Consider the following 19,609-nt stretch of genomic DNA (forward strand, 5'->3'; position numbering starts at 1 on the left):
TAAAAAAATATATCCTTAAGAGAACCTAGGGAACGTCCTCTGATGGTTCTCTCAAGGTTCTCTGAATGTGTTTGTAAAAAAACCTTTAGAGAACCTTTAGGGAACGTTCTCTGATGGTTTAACCCATTCAGATCCCCTGACCAGTCAATGGACATAACTTTTCTAGTAAGTCTAGCTCATGGATGTATCTGTGGACTATCATATGACTCCACCCAAATCCACAACCTTATATTAGCCTAATTGATTTGATGTCTATTTCAATCAGCGTAGGCATGGCCAAGCGAAAGGTAAGGAGGAAGCATAAGGCCCATCTATTAATCATATTGTTAATATACATAATTTGCCTTTAAAGTAAACATGAGGTGTTATATTACGCATAGCCTACATGTTATAATATCCTATGAAAGAATAGCTTTTACCCACGACTTTTTCAAAAACATCTGTCTGAAAACTGAACTTTGTGATCTAAACTGCACTTGCAGAGTTTTAGATCTCTGTGGCCGTCATCTTGGTACGGAGTTCCGACTTGTAAAGACCTGTAGAAACCAGAAGAATATTCCAGACTTTTGTGCTACTTTTTGATCTTCCAACGAAATAGGTGCCAACGCTAAGCAACAGGGAAAAACATTTTCACAGATGAGAATGTTTTTTACAATATTTCACTGTTACAAACGTGATAGCTTATCACAAGTAACGTTAGGTAAAGTAAAGTGACTGTCCTGATACTACATCAAACTAATAATAGGCCTAGATAGCAAGGTGGTTTACAACAATGTCTGTCTCTAATGTGAGAAAAATTGGTAAAATGTGAGAAAAGTAAGCTAAATAATATAAATAATTGAGCTCTAAAATCTGCCCTTACAGTACACATACATTACACAACCTTCAAATTCTTATGATCTTATGATCAAATGTATAATTTTTTCACTAGGGCTGCACAATGTAAGGAAAATATGCGATGATGTTGTTGAAAATTGCAATAACAGTATTACTTGCTATGAATAAATATTAAAGTACTCAGTTCTGCTTCCTTCAGTATTCTGCTAAAATACAACAAATAGCTTTTTGAATTTAAAACAAAAGAAAGGAAATCATTTAAAACCATTCTTTCATTGAACAAATTGAACATTGAATTTAATAGAAAAAGTACCAATAACAAATGATAACGTCGTCGTTCGTGATGCGTTTAGTTTTTATTGTTAAAAAAAAACTGATATATTGTGCAGCCCTAGTTTTCACTTTCATGACATAATTACTTGCCACTCAGAAAGCATCATTGTTACCAACCCTAATTTCAGGAACTGTCATATGAACATACAAGACCATGGAAAGACCGACTTCAACAACAGGGAGCAGAGGACCTAGCCCAGGTCCCCCAGGGGCTGATAATGGCCAAAATGAAAATGCTAGTGGAAACAGCGGTAAACAAAGAAAAAGACATGGGAGTAACCAAGCCAAAAGGGATGAGACAGATGGAGGAGGAGTAGGTGTTGGGATCCGTGGGAGAGGCAGAAGAAGAGGAAGAGGAGGACCAGACCCAGGAAATGGGGTGGAAAGAGGTGCAGGAGGAGAAGGCAGGAAGGAGACAGATGGTGGAGGAGGAGGGGAAGGGGGGAGAGGAAGAGGGGGAGCAGCAGGCAGAGGAAGAGGAGCAGATGCAGGGAGAGGAAGAGGAGGGGCAGCAGATGCAGGGAGAGGAAGAGGAGCAGCAGATGTAGGGAGAGGAAGAGGAGCAGCAGATGTAGGGAGACAGGGAGAAGGAGCCAGACAGAGAGTAGGTGGGAGGGGGAGAGGTGGAAATGGAGGAGAAAGGGCAGAGAGAGGTGGGGTAGGAAGAAACGGACAGCAAGGTGCAGCTGAAAGAGAAGGAGCTAGAAGGAGGATGGCAGGAATGGGTGCAAGCAGGGGAGGACATAGTGTGGATGGGAGAGGGGGTGAGAGAAGAGATGTGGGAGACAGGCAAGAGAGAAATGGAGGGAGATCCAATTCTACAGGCAGAGTCTGGGCACCGAATGGTCATAGATTGGGCTATAAAACACTGGAAGAACTCTCTGGAGAAGATCCATCTGTAGTGGCCATCACCCTTTCCTCTCACCCTGGCCTTCCTGAGGTCCTGCGCGAGACACAAATGAGGCAGGACCTTGTCGAACTCCTCTGCCTGGTGCTGAGTAAAGCCTTCAAAGGACATACAGAAAGATGCACCCTGCAGCACCTGGCCGGCATCATAAAAGATTCAGGGTTCTTCCGCATCGTCCTGCCCTACTATCTTGGGGGCATGGGGTCAGAGTTCAACCCCGTCCGCAGGGCACAGTACCCACACCACCTGGAAAACATCCTGGCTATTCTGTCAAAGGTAAATATGAGTGGAAGAGCCAATTCAGTTGAAGGATAAATGAAGTAATACATGAAAATGACACCGTGAGTGCGAGTTTGCACTGAAGTCATTTAGTAGACCCAGAAGAGCTGCCTTTGATAAATGACACAAACTCAAGTCCAACCAAACATTTACAGAAATCTTTTGTTACATAAAATGTTCCTCATTATTTTGGCCTGATTGTGCTTCTTTCTGTTAACAGTTCTTAAATTAGTAGTTGAACTCCTTGTAGTTAAATATGTTTTAACTAACTATCCTCAATATAATGCTCATTAGGTCCTCAGCATCTTTCCTGCTAGCTCTATGCAGGCTGTGAGTTTGGTGCTGACGGTGCTCAATGCCTCCATCAACAGCCTGAGGGCAAAAGGAGTGGACATCCAGCCTGAAACGGAGGAGAGCGTGAAGAGTTTTCAGACCCTGATCCAGCACCTCGAGGAGAGATCCTCGCAGGGTACCCTGCGCTCAGACAAGGACACTTATGCCCTCCTACCCACTGGAGGTGAAAACCCAGGTAATGGCCCCCTATATATATTTTTACTGAAATGTTGTTGTTTTTTTGTTTTTAAACATTTTGATACCATGTCCTCAAGCCAACACTACAGAAAAAAATATTTTGGGATGAAATAATTGCCACACAGTTTTATATATACTTGAGCAACTGAAACTCCCGTTATTTCTAACCCAGGTGAAGAAGAGCAGGAAGATTTCAGGACCATATCTATCTACCCAACTCCTGAGGAGTTCCATCAGGAACACAGGCCCTTTCTTAGACCCAACCTCACTTCTCAGCGCTACACAAACACCCACGTCTACCTTGACACGCACTTCCGGCTGCTGAGAGAGGACTTTGTGCGGCCACTCCGTGAGGGGATCCAGCAATTGCTTCGGGACAAAATGGACAAGGGGAGGAGAGATAATTCACTGAAGACGAAGCGCTTTGATGACATCAGAGTGTATTTGGACACAAAAGTGGTGGTACCCAGGTGCACGTCGAGTGGCCTTGCCTACATAGTCCAGTTTGACAATAAGCCACTTAAGGTACGTCTCTGGATGGACTTAGATGTTTGTTATGTTTAATGCATATATGCCATTCGACTAATAGAATAAAGCAATTTTTTTTAAGAGTAACAATGACAATTTGCTAATTGAATAGCAAATGGAAAGACATACTGTATATTAATACGTGTAATAAAAATTATTTTCTCTATCTATCTATCTTACAGTTTGTGGTCTGGCAGAACTCCAAGAGGCTGATCTACGGGTCCCTGGTCTGTCTGTCGTGCGATAATTTTGAGAGCTTCTTATTTGCCACAGTGTCAGATCGGGACCCAAAACAGCTGCGTAAGGGACAGGTCCAGATTGCCTTTACTGAAGAAAGCAGATTGAAGTTGGCCAGCATTGAGGTGAGCAGTAAATTGTTTTAAGGGCAGAATGCATGCAGTTCTGGATATGGGATGTTACGGTTTTAATTTCAGCCACTTAATCTACAAACACCGCAGCTGAAGCAAAAATTAGTTGCCAGTTTTTCAGGTACATAAGCAAAAATACTGAGAGGTGTTTCCTAATATTTAGTCCACCCTTCACTGATATAAATGGGGTTGACAAAAGATTAAAAATTCCTTTCAGTATAACTGTTTAGCACATCAAACTGCAGCTTCCAAAATGACCACCAAGGTAAATCAACACCTCGACTGTTACGTTCCTAACATGCAGGATAGGTGCAGGGTAGGGAAATTTATGGTTTTATATGAAACAGATATACAAAGGACTAAATGTGTTTTATCTCACAGAAAGATCAATCGTTCCTGATGATTGAGACCACTGCCTACTTTGAGGCCTATCGCTATGTTCTAGAGGGCCTACAGGAGCAGGAGGAGGACAAACTGCCCTTTCAGAGGTAGGAGTGTGTGTCTGCGTGTTTGTGTGCTGTGGAGGAGTTTTATCATCAAGGTCATAGTTTTTATAGAATTCCACAGGGCAGCAGGGGGGAGAAATGGTACAAAGCAAGTTCAGCAATCAGCTTTAAATGCCAAGGTACACATGGATGAGTTCAAAAGTTCAGTTATTGTCTGCCCCCCCATAGACACCACAAAGTAATAACTTGTGACTACCTGAAAATACTAAATAAATAACAGTGTTTCCTTCTTAAGTGCACCATGGGAGTTATCACTTACAAAGCATTGTTTATATATCCAGTATATATCAAAGATAGTTCTCCTTTCTATCTGTAATTTTTCTTGCCTAATGTGTAGACGCTAGTTTGTGTGGTTCAAACAGTGCAGTCTGGTGGGCGTTTCCCCTGACAACCATCTCCAGCTTTTCCTGGTAAACCCCCCTTCCTCAGCTGGGGGCTTGTGAAGATGAATTATCCAGCTCTGACACCGTTTTCCTTTACCTATCATAACTAAATTCATGCTGATTTTCAGCTTGCATTTAAAGACTGAAGAATAACACCTTATTCCTCAATAAAAAGTTGAATTCACGGGCAACAAAATGCAATTTTTGCTCAATTCAGTACACTTTGCAGCTAAAGGCTTATTTGGTCGGGTATCACCTTGTCTTGCTTTGCCAGACCTTCCTCCGAAGCGCGGAGGAGGAGGAATGTGTTTTATTTGTCATTATCTTGTAAGTGCCACTTCTGGCCGCTGTTCATCAAAAGTTACATGAGCTCCCTTTAATCATAAAAACGAACTGAGCTTTAACATGTTTATTGCAGTGGATTTAACTGTAAATTTTAATTGTTAATCTTTTGAGAAAGAAACATATTAACAAGAATCTATTAGTGAGAAGTTTCTACATCCTCCTTTTACACAGATAGCAGACGCTAAAGATGTCATTCTCTCCATAATGCATCCAGGTACATCGTGGAGTGCAGCACAGACGTGCATCCCCCAGCTTATCTGCGGAGAAGAGATATTTATGACCTGTCATCTGTCGCTCACCCTGAGCATAAGGACGGTATAAAGCCCTTTCATAGCCTGGAGGCACGGGCCTGGCCGAGCATGGAGAAGCTGGGGCTGGATGAGTCTCAGATGAGAGCCTTCCAGCTGGCCCTCACAAAGGAGCTGACCATCATACAGGGACCTCCTGGCACTGGTGAGGCATTGTAAACCCATTGTTGGATGTTGATGACTTCATTAATTTGTGAATGAAATAAAGTATCAAATGATTTTCACATATTTGTTAAATAATAAAAATCCCTTACATTAAAATTTGGCATTTTGCATTTTCTCAGGAAAAACCTACGTTGGCCTTAAGATTGCTCAGGCTCTGTTGACAAATCAGGATCTTTGGAGAGACGGGGCTCCGATGCTGGTAGTGTGTTACACTAACCATGCCCTGGATCAGTTCCTTGAGGGTAAGAAGGGATGCCAATAATTTTTGATCTGTTTTATATGTTGTTTGAGTGGTTTGGGTTTTAAAACAGTCTCTTAACAACAAACAAAGACACTTAAGCTTTCTGTTTTGGCTTTGCTTTTAAGGTATTCATAAATTTCTGCCAAAGGGGATAGTGAGAGTAGGAGGACGCAGCAACAGCGAGATCCTGAAGCGTTTCAATCTAAGGGAGCTGACCCGCTCACGTGACTTTAGACAGAAGCTGCCGTCTCACCTGAGTCGAGCATATAATCAGGTAGGATGCTGACGGACCTACAGTGGGGCGTAGCTTAGCGTGATGTTTCAAGATGCTCCACATGCAATTCCTTTAAAAGGTGTTGAGACTGAATGAAAGGATATAATAGATTATGATAATTCCTTCTAGTTCAGCAATTTATATTCTATGAAAAAGTCTATGGCTTTATCATGCTAATGTTGTTCATCTTTTTGTGTCATATTCATATGCCTGTCACTTTACTCATCTTAATAATTTGCCATACATTACATTCTTGTGTGATGTTGCCACCTAATCACTGTATTAATAACGTGTTTAACAGATTTACAAGCAGCTGTGTGAGGAGGAGAGGGTGATCCAGAGTCAGAGCATGCAGCTGGAGTGTTCTCTGAAAGGCGTCCTGCGTGAAGTCTCCTTACGCAACTTTATTTCATCCAGACACTGGGACAATCTACACAACCAACCACCAGTGAGGGAATAAAACATGCACATCTTATGTATTTTTGTAAACTGAGTAACAACTGAATAGACTGAACAAGACAAGTGCAAACTCATCAGTTGCTGTTTATGAAATGATTTGTAGACACAGGATGATTTTGTGACCTATGGTGAGAAGAAGTCCAGTCTGATGATGGAATGGTTGGGTATCGGTTCCACCTTCTTCCTGCAGAGGGAGACAGAGGCTGCAGATAGAAATGAAGGTAAGGCGGTAAGCAATGCTCAACCTTAACGGTGTGAGAAGATCTGAAAATTGGATTGTAAACAGCATCTGAAAACTCTAACTGTGTCAGTGTGAATGGATCATTTTAACCACACAAGATTCCCCCCACAGAGGCCTTTACATTTTCCAAGCAAACAAGTGAAAACCAGTTACGCACTTTTCTCATTTACCCGTATGTTTCAGTAGGATAACTATCCACATGCTCATATTCGACAGTGACAACAGAACACAAGTGTTGCTTTTGTAAAGTTGTTTCACCTTGCTATTGTTGAGATGGAGTGAAAACGTTTATGACTGACCACCTAAAAGAATTCCATTATTAAGGAAGTAAGGGGAATGTCAACCAGAAGACACATAAGACCATCATTACATTACCGCCATTACTTTTACTAGGACTTCACCATTACAGATTGATAGAAATGGCAGAGAAAGCATTACAATGCTAAATATGTGTTTAAATGAAAAATATAACTTTAGCAAAGTAGAAGCTCTTTCTCTCTCTCTCTCTCTCTCTCTCTCTCTCTCTCTCTCTCTCTCTCTCTCTCTCTCTCTCTCTCTCTCTCCAATTGTCCATCTTTATATTAAATTGATTTGATCAGTGCCTGACTCCTAAACTCTGTCTTTTAAAGGCAACTGTTTCAGGCAACTGTCATTACATTTAGACTTAGACTTATCTTTATTAATCCCTTTGGGATGACTCCCGCAAGGAAATTGAAGTTACCAGCATCCGTTACAGCATGAGAAGGAGAAAGAAGAATACAATACAAAAACACCATAACAACACAATAATAATGCACAGGACAACACACAGTACATGGGGTGAAGAAAATCAAAAAGAAGGTCCCCGAGGCAGTCAGTTCGGAGGGGGGTAGGGATAGGGACGAGGTGTATATGTGGGTTTGTGTGTTTATGTGGGTTTGTGTGTGTGAAGTGAAGTGTGAGGCGGCAGACTGTCTATGTTGTTACAAAGGGTTCAGTTCAGTTCAGTTCGGCCTTGTCCTTGAGGAGAGATAAAGACAGTGTGCAGGAGGAGATAGTGAGGCCAGCTGCAGGTTGTTTTCCCGCTCGGGTGAAGGGTGGGGGTGGGGTGGAAAAAAGACAATCAGTTTAAATCCAATTTAGGTTGATTCGGTGGCATTTATCCGAATCAGTGTCCGTCAATCTCTCTCATCTTCAGCGTCATACGTGCGTCCAATTCATGTAGTGATTTCGACAGTTCTTCTACCTTCTTTCTCAGTCTGGAAGTTGCACGAAGCAGATCCACCGACTGAGCCCCAATAGCATCCATCCTCCTCTGCGCTTCCACAGCCCGGTCTGAGATTTTACAAGACAGTTCCCCGTTCTGATCAGCCCTCTGATGTAAAACCTTCAGCTTCTCGTTCACTACATTCAAGCCCTCTTTTTACATTTCACTGACGTCAGCCAAAGAGTGAGCGCTGTCAGTTATGCCGTCCTGCCTCTCCATTAGTGGGGATGGGAGTACAGCCACCTTACAGCCAAACTCCTCAGTCATCGAAGTTCTAGCAAATTCCTTTCAGGCGGGTTTTTTTTTTCCAGAGGCTTTTTCACCATTTGTGTCTGGCGCATAGTACGTTTTACGCACGGTGGACATAAGGCACACACAGCTGCTGTTTGTACACTACAGGGAACCCTCCCAAAGAGCGTTCGTTTCAAAACAGCGTCTTTCTCACTGGCTGTGCGAGGCTATCAACCCATTTATGTTGTTTATATTTTGTCAATCATGATACAATTTCTCACCAATCATGCACGCCTATAGTCATGAAATGATGCGCCAGTGCATGTGTGTTCTGCCTGCTATCCTCACCCTTCCTTCACTGAGTGCTGGGAGGAAAGCGGGTGTCCCGTAATTTATCATGACAAACGTTTCCCACTAACCATGCACACCTGCAATCATGACCTTGGCCTTGCAACCAGTTAGGCCAAGTCATTACCATAGCAGTCCTTTTTTATCCAAATAACGGACTATCTGATACAATCTCCTGTCAGTGTATTGGTGGAATAGTTAGTCTATATTCTGCTTGTGGCCCCTGTTGCAGGTGGCATTGACTACATCAGCTTTGCCTTACCCAATAGCGTCAGCTCTTAGAGGGCGAAGCCTAAATGAAATAGAACAATTGTTGCGAACTGTAACTCCAGATTCTATGAGAATAGGAGTAGCCCTCTAAGATCTGTGCCACCTCCTCCACTAACATTGGCTGAAGAAAAATGCTGATGTTGGGTAACAAACAACGGGTATATATGTGGTAGTGGGTGGTGTTTATGTGGTAGTAAACAGTCTGTTTACATTATATACAGTATCGGCAGTATCCCGCCCTTTCCTGGATGCAAGGGTGGGAAAGAAAATCTTCACGACTGCATGCGCAAAGGGATGAAACCCAATAGCACAGCTGAACCTATACTCATACAATCTGGAGTCACAATTTGTAATACCAGTATGTACAGTAAAAAGACAGATATTGTCCGTCCCCTCTCCCACATACCATGTTAACTTTCTGTATTTTAGGACCTTTCCTTTTTTTGTGTCTTACTTCGCCCCCTGCAACGTGATAAATTGTCAGTGAAAACAAAAAATCTGCAGGTGTTGTCCTTCCCATACTGATTCTTAGATGTGTTTGATATCACAGCAGAGGAAGCAATGGAGCTGGATGAGGAGGACGGCCTCATTGAAATCGAAGAGGAAGCAGAACTGATCCAGGCAGATCGGATTATTGATGACAACATTGGTCCCAAAGGTGGTAGAGATGGCAAAAAGAACGGAGATATGGAGAAGGCTCTCAGAGGGGTAGAGGACCTGATGCTAGCTATGAACCTGGATGAAGCTGAAATACAGGCTGAGCAGAGCGAGGAAGGATGGGAGGTAAATGAAGAGATTTTTTTAATGTGGAGGTTGTAATGAACATTTCTCAAGTCTAACAGTTTTGCAATCCCTGTTCAATTAGGCAAACTGATTAAGAACACTATTTTTTTAGCAATAGTGGACTGAATGGAGAGCGGTAGATACATGCACATGCTAACAGTATTTGTAAGAATTGTCCAATAGAAACCTATGTTCCAAAGTCATAGTTTCTACAGACCATGGCTAAATTTACTACTTCTGTTTCATGCTGTCGTCTTAACACACTTCACCCTCCATTAAACTACAGCTCACTCTTTGATGTAAAGTTTGATTTGAAACAAACTAAGAGACTGCAATATTCTATTTCAATTAATAAGCAACAAAAATATAACCAGATTAGCTCTAAAACCATTAAAAAATTGAGGCTCTGACAGTTCAAAAATTGTTTTGATCTTTACAGATGCAACGGGCCCAGAAAAGAAAGCTGAAAAACAAAATCAGGAGAGAGCTCAGGAATAACTCGGTTATGACTAAAGAAGAGGAAGATGCTGTCTGGGATATTTGGACCCTCAGCCAGCCGGACAGATGGAGACTCTATCGGTAGGCCTGCATCTGTATTTCACTTTTCTTTTTTCTTTGTGCCTCTTTTTCAACTCTTACTTTCAATCGCCTCTCCGAGTACCTTTCTTACAATTCTGTTCTCCTTCATTTTTCTTCCTGCCATTCCCCAAGCAACCTTAATTTGTTTTATTTGGATCCCCATTAGCTTCACCATAAGCTAAAAGCTATTCTTCCTTAGTCTTTTCCCAGTGTGTATGATTAAGTCAACTAATCACCAGAAAGGAGGATTTCACTTCCGAGGGCCAAGACATCACACCTTACAGGACTGTGAGGACTCTTGTTAAAGGTGCCCTGCCACACATATTTCATTACTTTGTGGTAATGTCTGAAGTTCTACCATGGACTCTGTAACATTTTTCTATGGAAAAAATGCCTTGGTTACCTTGTTTCAAGCCATTCTAGTGTGGTAAACAAAGCCTGCAGGAAGACTCAGCTCGATTTGTGTCAACTCTCTTTAATATTCAATGAGCAAAGCTGCTTGACTCTGATTGGTAAACAGCTAGCCAATGTGAGCCTGGCTATCAGCATCCTTTATCCAGCGAAACTGGGCAAGCTCATGAATAGTAGTGAGCGCAGACAACATGACATCAGACTGACCAGCTTTTGTAATTGGCCTGATTTCTTCTTTTATTTCTTTTCAGTGGCTAGAGCTGACAGAGGAGGTAGTAGTTCATTTTCACATTCACGACACAACACAAACACATATGGACCTATCGTGTTTTGAAAAATGTAAATAAAAACAGTTTTGTGTGGCAGGGCACCTTTAACACAGTTGTAAATAGCATTTAAACTAACAGATTTAACAATTTCCTTCCAAGACAGATGTCATATGTTTTGCACTTAGTAATATATTAGAGTAATATCAAGTAACACTGCATCAAATTTCATTGACTTCGGCTCTGATTATAATTCCAGATGCAGAGCTAATAATGAGTCTACAGCTTCCAGATAATTGAGTCAGTTGTCACAGCATTTTACCATTATTATTCCTTTGTGTCTGCAGGTTGTGGGTGGCACGTTACAGGTTAGAACTTTGTGCCAAAATCCTAAAGAGTGAAGAGGGTTATCAGAACGCAGTGGACAGATTGGCTGATGTAAAACGTGCAGAGAACCTCTGTCTCCTGAAGGAAGCCACGGTACAGTACAATTGCAGCAATGAATAGAATGAATGTTATTTTTTCAGTGATCCACCAGTAGATCCTTGTTTAATTAAAACTTTTACACAATTTTACAGTCTACTCAATAATCGCATATAATGATAATGTGCCTTGTCACTGTTGTTATAATACATTTAGTTACTGTGGGTCTGATATACAAAAGGTTAAGGGAGCTGGCACTGTAGTCTATGAGCCCCCAAAAGTCAACGCTATTAAATAGGCTGACATTAAAATTAATTTTTCTGTACTTAAGGGCATCAATACAAACATGTGTATTATAATTATTCAAGAAAAAGCAGAGGTGTGTAGATAAACACATATATTGTCCATCAGGTTATTGGCATGACAACAACAGGGGCAGCCAAGTTCCGTAAAGTTCTGCAGAAGGTGTGTCCACGTCTGGTGATTGTAGAAGAGGCTGCGGAGGTTCTCGAGGCCCACACCATCACCACACTGAGCCAAGCATGCCAACACCTCATCCTCATCGGAGACCATCAGCAGGTAAGAATACACACAGAAAAATAATATTCCTAACCTTTTGGTTTCATCTCATTATACTCTGCTTGACAATGTGTGCACTGGTGTATTTTAATACGCCATCATCCTTTGGACTGAAATTACCTCAGTTACATGCCTAGGTGAAAAATGAAAGTACAACCTGTCATGAGAGAATTTGTGTAATTGTGTGGTTGTCAGTATGTTTGTGCGTGTTGCCTTAAGGAAAGTGACCAAAAAAAAAAAAGAGTGATATGCTGAATTTCAGTAGACTCTTACAACAACTTGTCAGGGCCTGCCAAGGACATATGGCCAGCAGCCTGTCTAGCAATCTGCAGAATGTGATCACAACTACACACAGTTGTATTACACATTTCAATATTCTGATCTGGTCTTGTCTTGCTGTGTAACTTCTTTCTGCTCTTGTTCTAATATTTGCTCGATGTACTGTTTATGCATGAATCTATGCATGCATTTGAATGTACTAACAAACCTACATTTCATACAGTCACACTGAAAGTTTAACAAGTATAAGAATGGAATTCAAAATAGAGGCTTTAAAATCAATGGTCATTTTCATTCATCACATGCATCAGATTAATATTCAATTAATTTGCCACTGTGCCTGAAGCTCCATTTACCTTATTTATACAGGTGTGTGCAATTTAATGTGCATAATGCATAAATCAAAGTATCAGCTGATTTATCCATTTAAACTACAACACAATTAAGTGTGTGTGTGTGTGTGTGTGTGTGTGTGTGTGTGTGTGTGTGTTAAGTAAGTATCAAGACGAGGTATTCCTTTTATGATTACGATTTTTTTTAATTTATTAGCACAGAACATACAACTCACAAAACAACACCTCCCCATCTGAACTCCACCCCACCCCCCCCCACTTGACATCAACCCCTCCTTATACAAAATTTGAGACAGGATTACATAATAGCCATACAATTCAATACAATAAAATAACAAGATAAACAACAAACTGTAAACCAAAATAAACAAATCATACACCGGAAGCACATTTCATACAGCTACCCCCAGTATATAGCATCCTAGAAGCCCAATTTTTTTAGTGTAAACACTTAATCTTGCAAACTGTTTGTGACATTTTGTCAACCGCTGCTACTCTCGCCTCTCTTAACCCTTGTATGGTATTCGGGTCAAATTGACCCATTTCAAATTTTTTACAATAAGAAAAATGGTACAAGTTACATTTTGTCTATTTCCGAAAAATTTTCTGTGATAAACATGTATTCCTAAATCAAATCAGAAAATTATTCTGGATATAACTACTTATGGTTTTTCCAAGATAAGAATGATCACATTTTTAACACAAATTATAACCTTATGACAAAAAAAAAAATCCCACTTCCATTTTTAATTGTGTTCCAGTAGAGGCTGATTACATTCCCTAAACATATCTTATTTGTTTTAAATTGAGATAAAGACAATCTTTGTTAATAGATTTAAGTAAAATTTTATTTCAGAATTGTTTTTAAAACCCCAAATAAATCACGGCTCAATTTGACCCGAGGTATACGAGAGGGTCCCAGAAATGAAGACAAAACATGGGTTATGTACTACCCAGGTGGGTTTATCCTCTTATACACCTTCAGTAAGATGATGAATTCTGAAGGCACAACTATGTGTTGGTCTGTTTGTTTCATGGATTTAAAGCCATTTGATAGTATTTTATTTTGACTGTAAGTGTTTAGAGCTTTGTTTTTGTGGAACTCAAACTTAAATCTGTGCATGTAATGGAGGTGGATGGATCACACTTTCCAAGTAAAATAAGCTTTGGCATTGTTGTGTTGTTCATTAATCACAGGTTTGGTGTTGAATCGAGCAGAACACAATGCTTCACATTTATACTAGAATTCGTCTTGCCTCCCCCGCACCCCTCCCACATACATGCACAATCACACTCTGTCCTCTAGCTAAATTAGGTTTGCCAACATACACACACACACACACACACACACACAAACACTCCCACATACTGTATAGACAAAAAACAAAAACTTAACAGGACAGGAAAAGAAAAGTTCATTTGCATACATTTTAGATTCCCATCCAGTCACCCTAAAACAGAAACCCTTTGTAGAATAGTGTTCATCTTGTCTAGGCTTACTGTGGTTGCCTCCGCCTGTCTGGGAACTGTGTAGTAAGTATTTACTAAAATGTACATGACTTCAAATGGTCCAATCACCTTAGGCATGTGACCATGAAAGTCCTCTCTTTATTCTTCACTTGCATTGTTATGATCTAAGGCTCTTTAAATATGCTAATATAAGGCAGTACACAAATTGCCAAATTAACTGTATGGAAAAGCCAAAAGCTGGGAAAAGGTTAAGAGAGATTACAAAACTTGCATATTGATTTATAAAAGCATAATTCTAGCCCTGAAAACCTCTGTTAGGTCTCAAAAGGTTCTCAGTTTGTACAGCAAATACAAACTAAGCAATATGAAAACGGTTTAAAGCATATGGTGCACATGTGCTTTGTTTTTCTTTAGCTACGCCCCAGTGCCACAGTATATGAACTTGCTAAGAACTTCAACCTGGAGATGTCCATGTTTGAGAGGCTGGTGAACATGGGACTTCCTTTTGTCAGACTTAACTACCAGGTTTGTGTTATTGCTTCTAGTCATTTGTTTATCTTATTGCAGGATGTATCAATCAATAACATGTTTAGATGATGCAGTTAAGTTGAAAGCATTACACTTGAATTGTTATGTTTGTAGGTGCACGTATGCCTGTGCATCCATATGTGATTGCCTGTGTTTATCTGTGTTTTGGTCTGTTTTTCAGCATCGGATGAGGCCAGACATTGCCCGTCTTCTGACCCCACACATCTACGCAGAGCTAGAAAATCATCCCTCTGTGTTGGACTACGAAGATATTAAGGTGCATATTTTATTTTCTGTCCTGCTGCGTCTCAAATCGGCTTGTTTTAAATATCTCTCTGCATGTGTGCCTGGATCAAAAGTATCTGCATAGTGTCTTTGCAAAGTATACAAGATTCAAAAGAATATGATGAATATCAAATAATAACATAGAATATGTTTTTATCAATTGCTGTCTTACAGGGCGTGGATACCAATTTATTCTTTGTGGAGCACAACCACCTAGAAGAAGAGATTAAAGATGGAAAAAGCCATCAGAACAAACATGAGGCAATGTTTGTAGTCTCTCTTTGCCGCTATCTTATCTATCAGGACTACAAACCAGAGCAAATTACCATCCTCACGACCTATACCGGGCAGCTCCACTGCCTGCGCAGTCTCATGCCTGCCAGCGAGTTCAATGGGGTCAAAGTGCATGTAGTGGACAAGTACCAGGGAGAAGAGAATGATATTGTCTTGTTGTCTCTGGTCCGCAGCAACCGGCAGGGTAAAGTTGGCTTTTTGAACATTCCCAATCGAGTCTGTGTAGCTTTTTCTCGTGCCAAAAAAGGTCTGTACTGTATTGGCAATCAGTCAATGCTGAGCCAAGTCGAACTGTGGAGCAACATCTTCCACACCCTGAGGGAGAAGGACCAGGTTGGGAGTGCTCTGACCCTGTGCTGTCAGAATCATCCAGATCGACAAATAAAAGCCTCTCGTGCTGATGATTTCAAACAAGCCCCTGAGGGGGGCTGCACCAAGCCTTGTGAGTTCCGTTTGGAATGTGGCCATGTTTGCACACGTATCTGCCACCCCTCCGACCCGGAACACAAGAAGTACCTGTGTCATAAAGACTGCCAGAAGATTTTATGTGATCAAGGTCACAGGTGCACCCTTCTGTGCCATGAAGAATGCCCAAAGAAATGTCCAGTGAAGGTTGAGAAGATCATACCCCAGTGTCAACACACTCAGATGGTTCCTTGCCACAAGGACCCGCAGACATTCACATGCAAGAAGCCTTGCCAGAAGCTGCTTCCCTGTGGGCATCCGTGTGATTCATTCTGTGGGGAACCATGCACTAAACGGTGCATGGTGAAGGTCACCTTAAAACTAAAGTGTGGCCACAGTCAGCAAGATGCATGCTTTTACCAAACTTACACAGAGCAGCCTGAATGTAGGACCCCTTGTCAGAAACAGCTAAAATGTGGCCATGCCTGTCATGGTACCTGTGGCAAGTGTTTTCAGGGAAGGTTTCATTACCCGTGTTTGCACAAATGTGACCGTCTCCTGATTTGCTCTCACAAGTGCAGGGAGCCTTGCACTCGTGATTGCCCCCCCTGTCAGGAACCATGTGAGAATTGCTGCGTGCACAGCAAGTGTATGAAGCCATGTGGACAGCCCTGTGCTCCGTGCATTGAGCCCTGCGCTTGGCAGTGCCCTCACCAAAGCTGCAGTAAGCTTTGCTATGAGCCATGCGATCGTCCGCCATGCACACAACCCTGTGCCAAGACCCTGGATTGCGGCCACCCATGCATTGGTCTGTGCGGAGACAAATGCCCAAGCAAATGTCGCATCTGCAATCACGATGAGGTCACAGAGATTTTTTTTGGCACTGAGGATGAGCCTGAGGCTTTCTTCATTCAGCTAGAGGACTGTGGACACATAATTGAATACACAGCCATGGACCAATACATGGGGATGGATGACATCCAGCTGGCAAATGGAGGAGAGCAGGTGGCCATAAAACTGAAGGAATGTCCAAAGTGTCGAACACCGATCCGCAAGAATCTACGCTATGGATCTCACATCAACCGCAGCCTGTCGGAAATAGAGATGGTAAAGGTGAAGATAAACGGACGTCAGGAGGATATTGAAGAGCACAGGAAGGCCCTTCAAAATCAGTGGGAGGACAACCTTCTCCTCCATGAAATGCATCGCCAAGAGGACTATATGCGTATCAATGATACACTGGAAAGAAAAAATCTCACAGAAAAGCACCTGTGGGTCCTAGAAAACAAGATGGACTTCCTAATAAGAGTTGCAAAGCTGAAGAAGGCCCAAATGGAAAACATGTCATCCATGCTTAGCAGCAGATTAGGAAAGTATTTTAAGGAGTTTGAGCACTGGCTCAACAAATGGCACCAAAAATTCACAGACCAGCAGGTCTTTGATTTGCAGAGAGAGCTCCGGAGAATCACCCTCTTGACTGAACTCAACGCCCATTGCCATGTGGCAGAGATGAGAGGACAAAGTGACAAAATCATTTCCGAGGTACAAACAATAACCAAGGTTTTGGAAAAGTTTGGCCAATTTACAGAACAAGACCAAGACGGAGTAGAAGAAGCCATGAAGGAACTAGACAAAAAGCTTCCCCTCACAGGCTTAGGGATCAATGAGGAGGAGAGAAAGATGATCGTCTCGACTATGGGAAAGCGACCTGGACACTGGTACAAATGTCCCAATGGCCATGTCTATCTTATAGACGACTGTGGAGGGGCTATGGAGAGTCGACGCTGCCCTGATTGTGAAGCTACTATTGGTGGGGGCAATCACAGATTGGCAAGTGGCAACCAAGTCGCCTCAGAGATGGATGGGGCACAGCACCCTGCTTGGTCTGAAGCCAACAACATTCTAAACTTTGATCAACATGACTTCTGAAAAGCCATCTTGGGGAACTGTCGTTGCCTTCTCAGTCCCAACTGTAAGCAACAGGTTTGATTTGACTGTTTTTTACAGTAATACTGCACTGCTTGAAAACATAATCATATTGCATGGCATTCACTACTGACTAGTAACTCTTCATTGAAAATACAGACTTTAGTAATAGCAGTACTCTGTGATACCTCTATATCAACAAATATCCATGTTACTACTTTCTCTTACACATTTAGATATATTTTGCAACGGTTTTGTTTAAAAAATTGCTTTGCTGCTGAAGTCATGAACCAGGGATCTGTAACAAGTCGCAGAATAAGTGATAGATGATAAACAATTTTCATTTTTAATTTGAAATAATGTGTCAGTTATTAACTGTAACTTTCTATGTTTAAGACTCCTCCTGTAAGGAACAGTTGTCCTTTTCCTAAACAATAGGTGGCAGTAAAACACTTTAAAAGAACATGACTTGACATTTATCATGCTTTTACCTGGAATAAAACGTTTTTGAATCCATAAGTCCATTGTTTTCTTAATTTTACACACACACCATAATGTAAGAAACACCATCAGGGAGAGCAGTGCCTTCAAAAAACAGGTTTCTGAAAATATAATTTTTTAAATACTCATATTCATTCTCATAGGCAGAGACCATTAAGCTTAGAAATTATTACCATGTTAACTGGTTATGCTGCTACAAGACGTGCATTGAAAAGCAACACAGTATTAAACACTAATAAGGGAATACATTTTAAAAATTCTCTCTATTACTACAAATATGAATTGAAAAACGCTGTCTCCCACACACACACATATACACACATACTTGTGCCATCAAGAGTTGATCATTTGTGTCTTGTAACAGGAGATAAGTGGCAATGAAGCCAAAGAAACAACCCTGAAATAGCTACAATTCCTCTTCACTATTGTACGGGACTCACATTCGCTGAGTTTCATTTTGGCATTTTGTAACAGCTTGCATCACTTTATTACATGATGAATGTGTCCCTGTCACAAAAGCAGCTCCAATGCAAACTGTGCTGTCTGCAGGGAGAAAAAAACAACAAATATTTTGCTGTCAAGACAAGTGTAAAGATTGCCCTAACTTTAAAAGGGTCCCACTATTTTAGTATTTATAGATTTCAAGCACCAGTTTGAGAGAGAGTTTAACAAAAAGGAGGCACTGCAGAAAAACGGTAATATCCTACAGGGTGGACTGTCTCATCTATCATGTCAGATGGCCTTAAAATGCATTATTGTCAGAGTTTCAGCTAGTCTGGCCCTGCCATAAAAAAGTTGCCCAACACACACACACACACACACACACACAGAGAGAGAGAGTATAATATGAGGTTTTGGTTTGATTACAGTCTCTAGCAGAACTGATAAGACTGGGTGGGTGGAAAAAGCACCATTGAAACAAGGAGGATCTGACACAGCAAGCAGTGATCTGTGAAGACAAGTAACTGGAGGGAATGTGAAAAGATAAAACATTTACCTTACCTAAAGTGCCATCGGCAATTTTTAAATCCACAACAAAGTTGACAGAACCTAGTTGTGTCTGTAAAATTGTAACACCTTTTGTTAAAGACCATGGGTGTAGGAGGCATTGAAAATGCAGGTGAGGCAATCTAACAGAGGAAATGTCATTTTCCTTGTTCTGGTGCCTTTTAGCAGGTGGTTTGATACTTTTATCTGGTTGTACTGGCAATTGACAAATTATGGGTACTCTTTTTTTATGCAGAGGAAGTGGTTGGCCCAAGATAACATATTTAAAGACAATAAAAAGCTAAAAGTACGTGCATTTATTTGATGACTAATTCAGAGCCCTCTTTAATAATAAGTTATTTTAACTTGAGGATCTCTTTATGCATGCGTGCAAGTGCAATTTCTGTTTAATTCATTCAAAGTCCCACTTAAGACACATTTAAAAGTATGTTAAAATACTCAGTTATGATTAATGTTTTGTTTAAAATGGGTTTTCCACATAAAAATGGGAGCAAATCTACACTTTTTCCCTCATTGAGAAATTCTGGATCTGGCCTCACCCACCACAGCTGTTCGCAGTAGTAGTAGTAGTAGTAGTAGTAGTAGTAGTAGTAATCTTTCATTGCCAGACCTATCTCCAGCAGTGGAATGTAACTGTGGTGTTGCCTGGCCAGAGGGACTACGAAGGTGGTAGGTAGGCAGACTCAAACATTGTATATTTCCAGATTAGTTTATTTACA

General features: G+C 41.2%; 1 protein-coding gene across 2 annotated transcripts in view; it reads left to right on the forward strand.

The window, feature by feature from the left end:
- Positions 1 to 17,691, forward strand: part of znfx1 (zinc finger, NFX1-type containing 1) — a 19,134-nt gene extending 1,443 nt beyond the window's left edge. The window contains exons 2-18 of one of the 2 annotated variants that reach the window (XM_032513317.1): positions 1,299 to 2,353; positions 2,651 to 2,885; positions 3,060 to 3,412; positions 3,598 to 3,777; positions 4,165 to 4,271; positions 5,232 to 5,470; positions 5,610 to 5,732; positions 5,857 to 6,005; positions 6,307 to 6,453; positions 6,568 to 6,685; positions 9,348 to 9,583; positions 10,023 to 10,162; positions 11,187 to 11,319; positions 11,674 to 11,841; positions 14,358 to 14,468; positions 14,653 to 14,748; positions 14,931 to 17,691. In XM_032513317.1, the coding sequence (XP_032369208.1) occupies positions 1,325 to 2,353; positions 2,651 to 2,885; positions 3,060 to 3,412; positions 3,598 to 3,777; positions 4,165 to 4,271; positions 5,232 to 5,470; positions 5,610 to 5,732; positions 5,857 to 6,005; positions 6,307 to 6,453; positions 6,568 to 6,685; positions 9,348 to 9,583; positions 10,023 to 10,162; positions 11,187 to 11,319; positions 11,674 to 11,841; positions 14,358 to 14,468; positions 14,653 to 14,748; positions 14,931 to 17,384 (6,018 nt within the window). In that variant the 5' untranslated portion in view covers positions 1,299 to 1,324 and the 3' untranslated portion in view covers positions 17,385 to 17,691. The remainder of the gene's footprint in view (positions 1 to 1,298; positions 2,354 to 2,650; positions 2,886 to 3,059; positions 3,413 to 3,597; positions 3,778 to 4,164; positions 4,272 to 5,231; positions 5,471 to 5,609; positions 5,733 to 5,856; positions 6,006 to 6,306; positions 6,454 to 6,567; positions 6,686 to 9,347; positions 9,584 to 10,022; positions 10,163 to 11,186; positions 11,320 to 11,673; positions 11,842 to 14,357; positions 14,469 to 14,652; positions 14,749 to 14,930) is intronic. The other variant, XM_032513318.1, reaches the window with a different exon arrangement.
- Positions 17,692 to 19,609: the final 1,918 nt, after the last annotated feature.

Source organism: Etheostoma spectabile, chromosome 4 (assembly GCF_008692095.1).
Source record: "Etheostoma spectabile isolate EspeVRDwgs_2016 chromosome 4, UIUC_Espe_1.0, whole genome shotgun sequence".
NCBI lineage: Eukaryota > Metazoa > Chordata > Actinopteri > Perciformes > Percidae > Etheostoma > Etheostoma spectabile.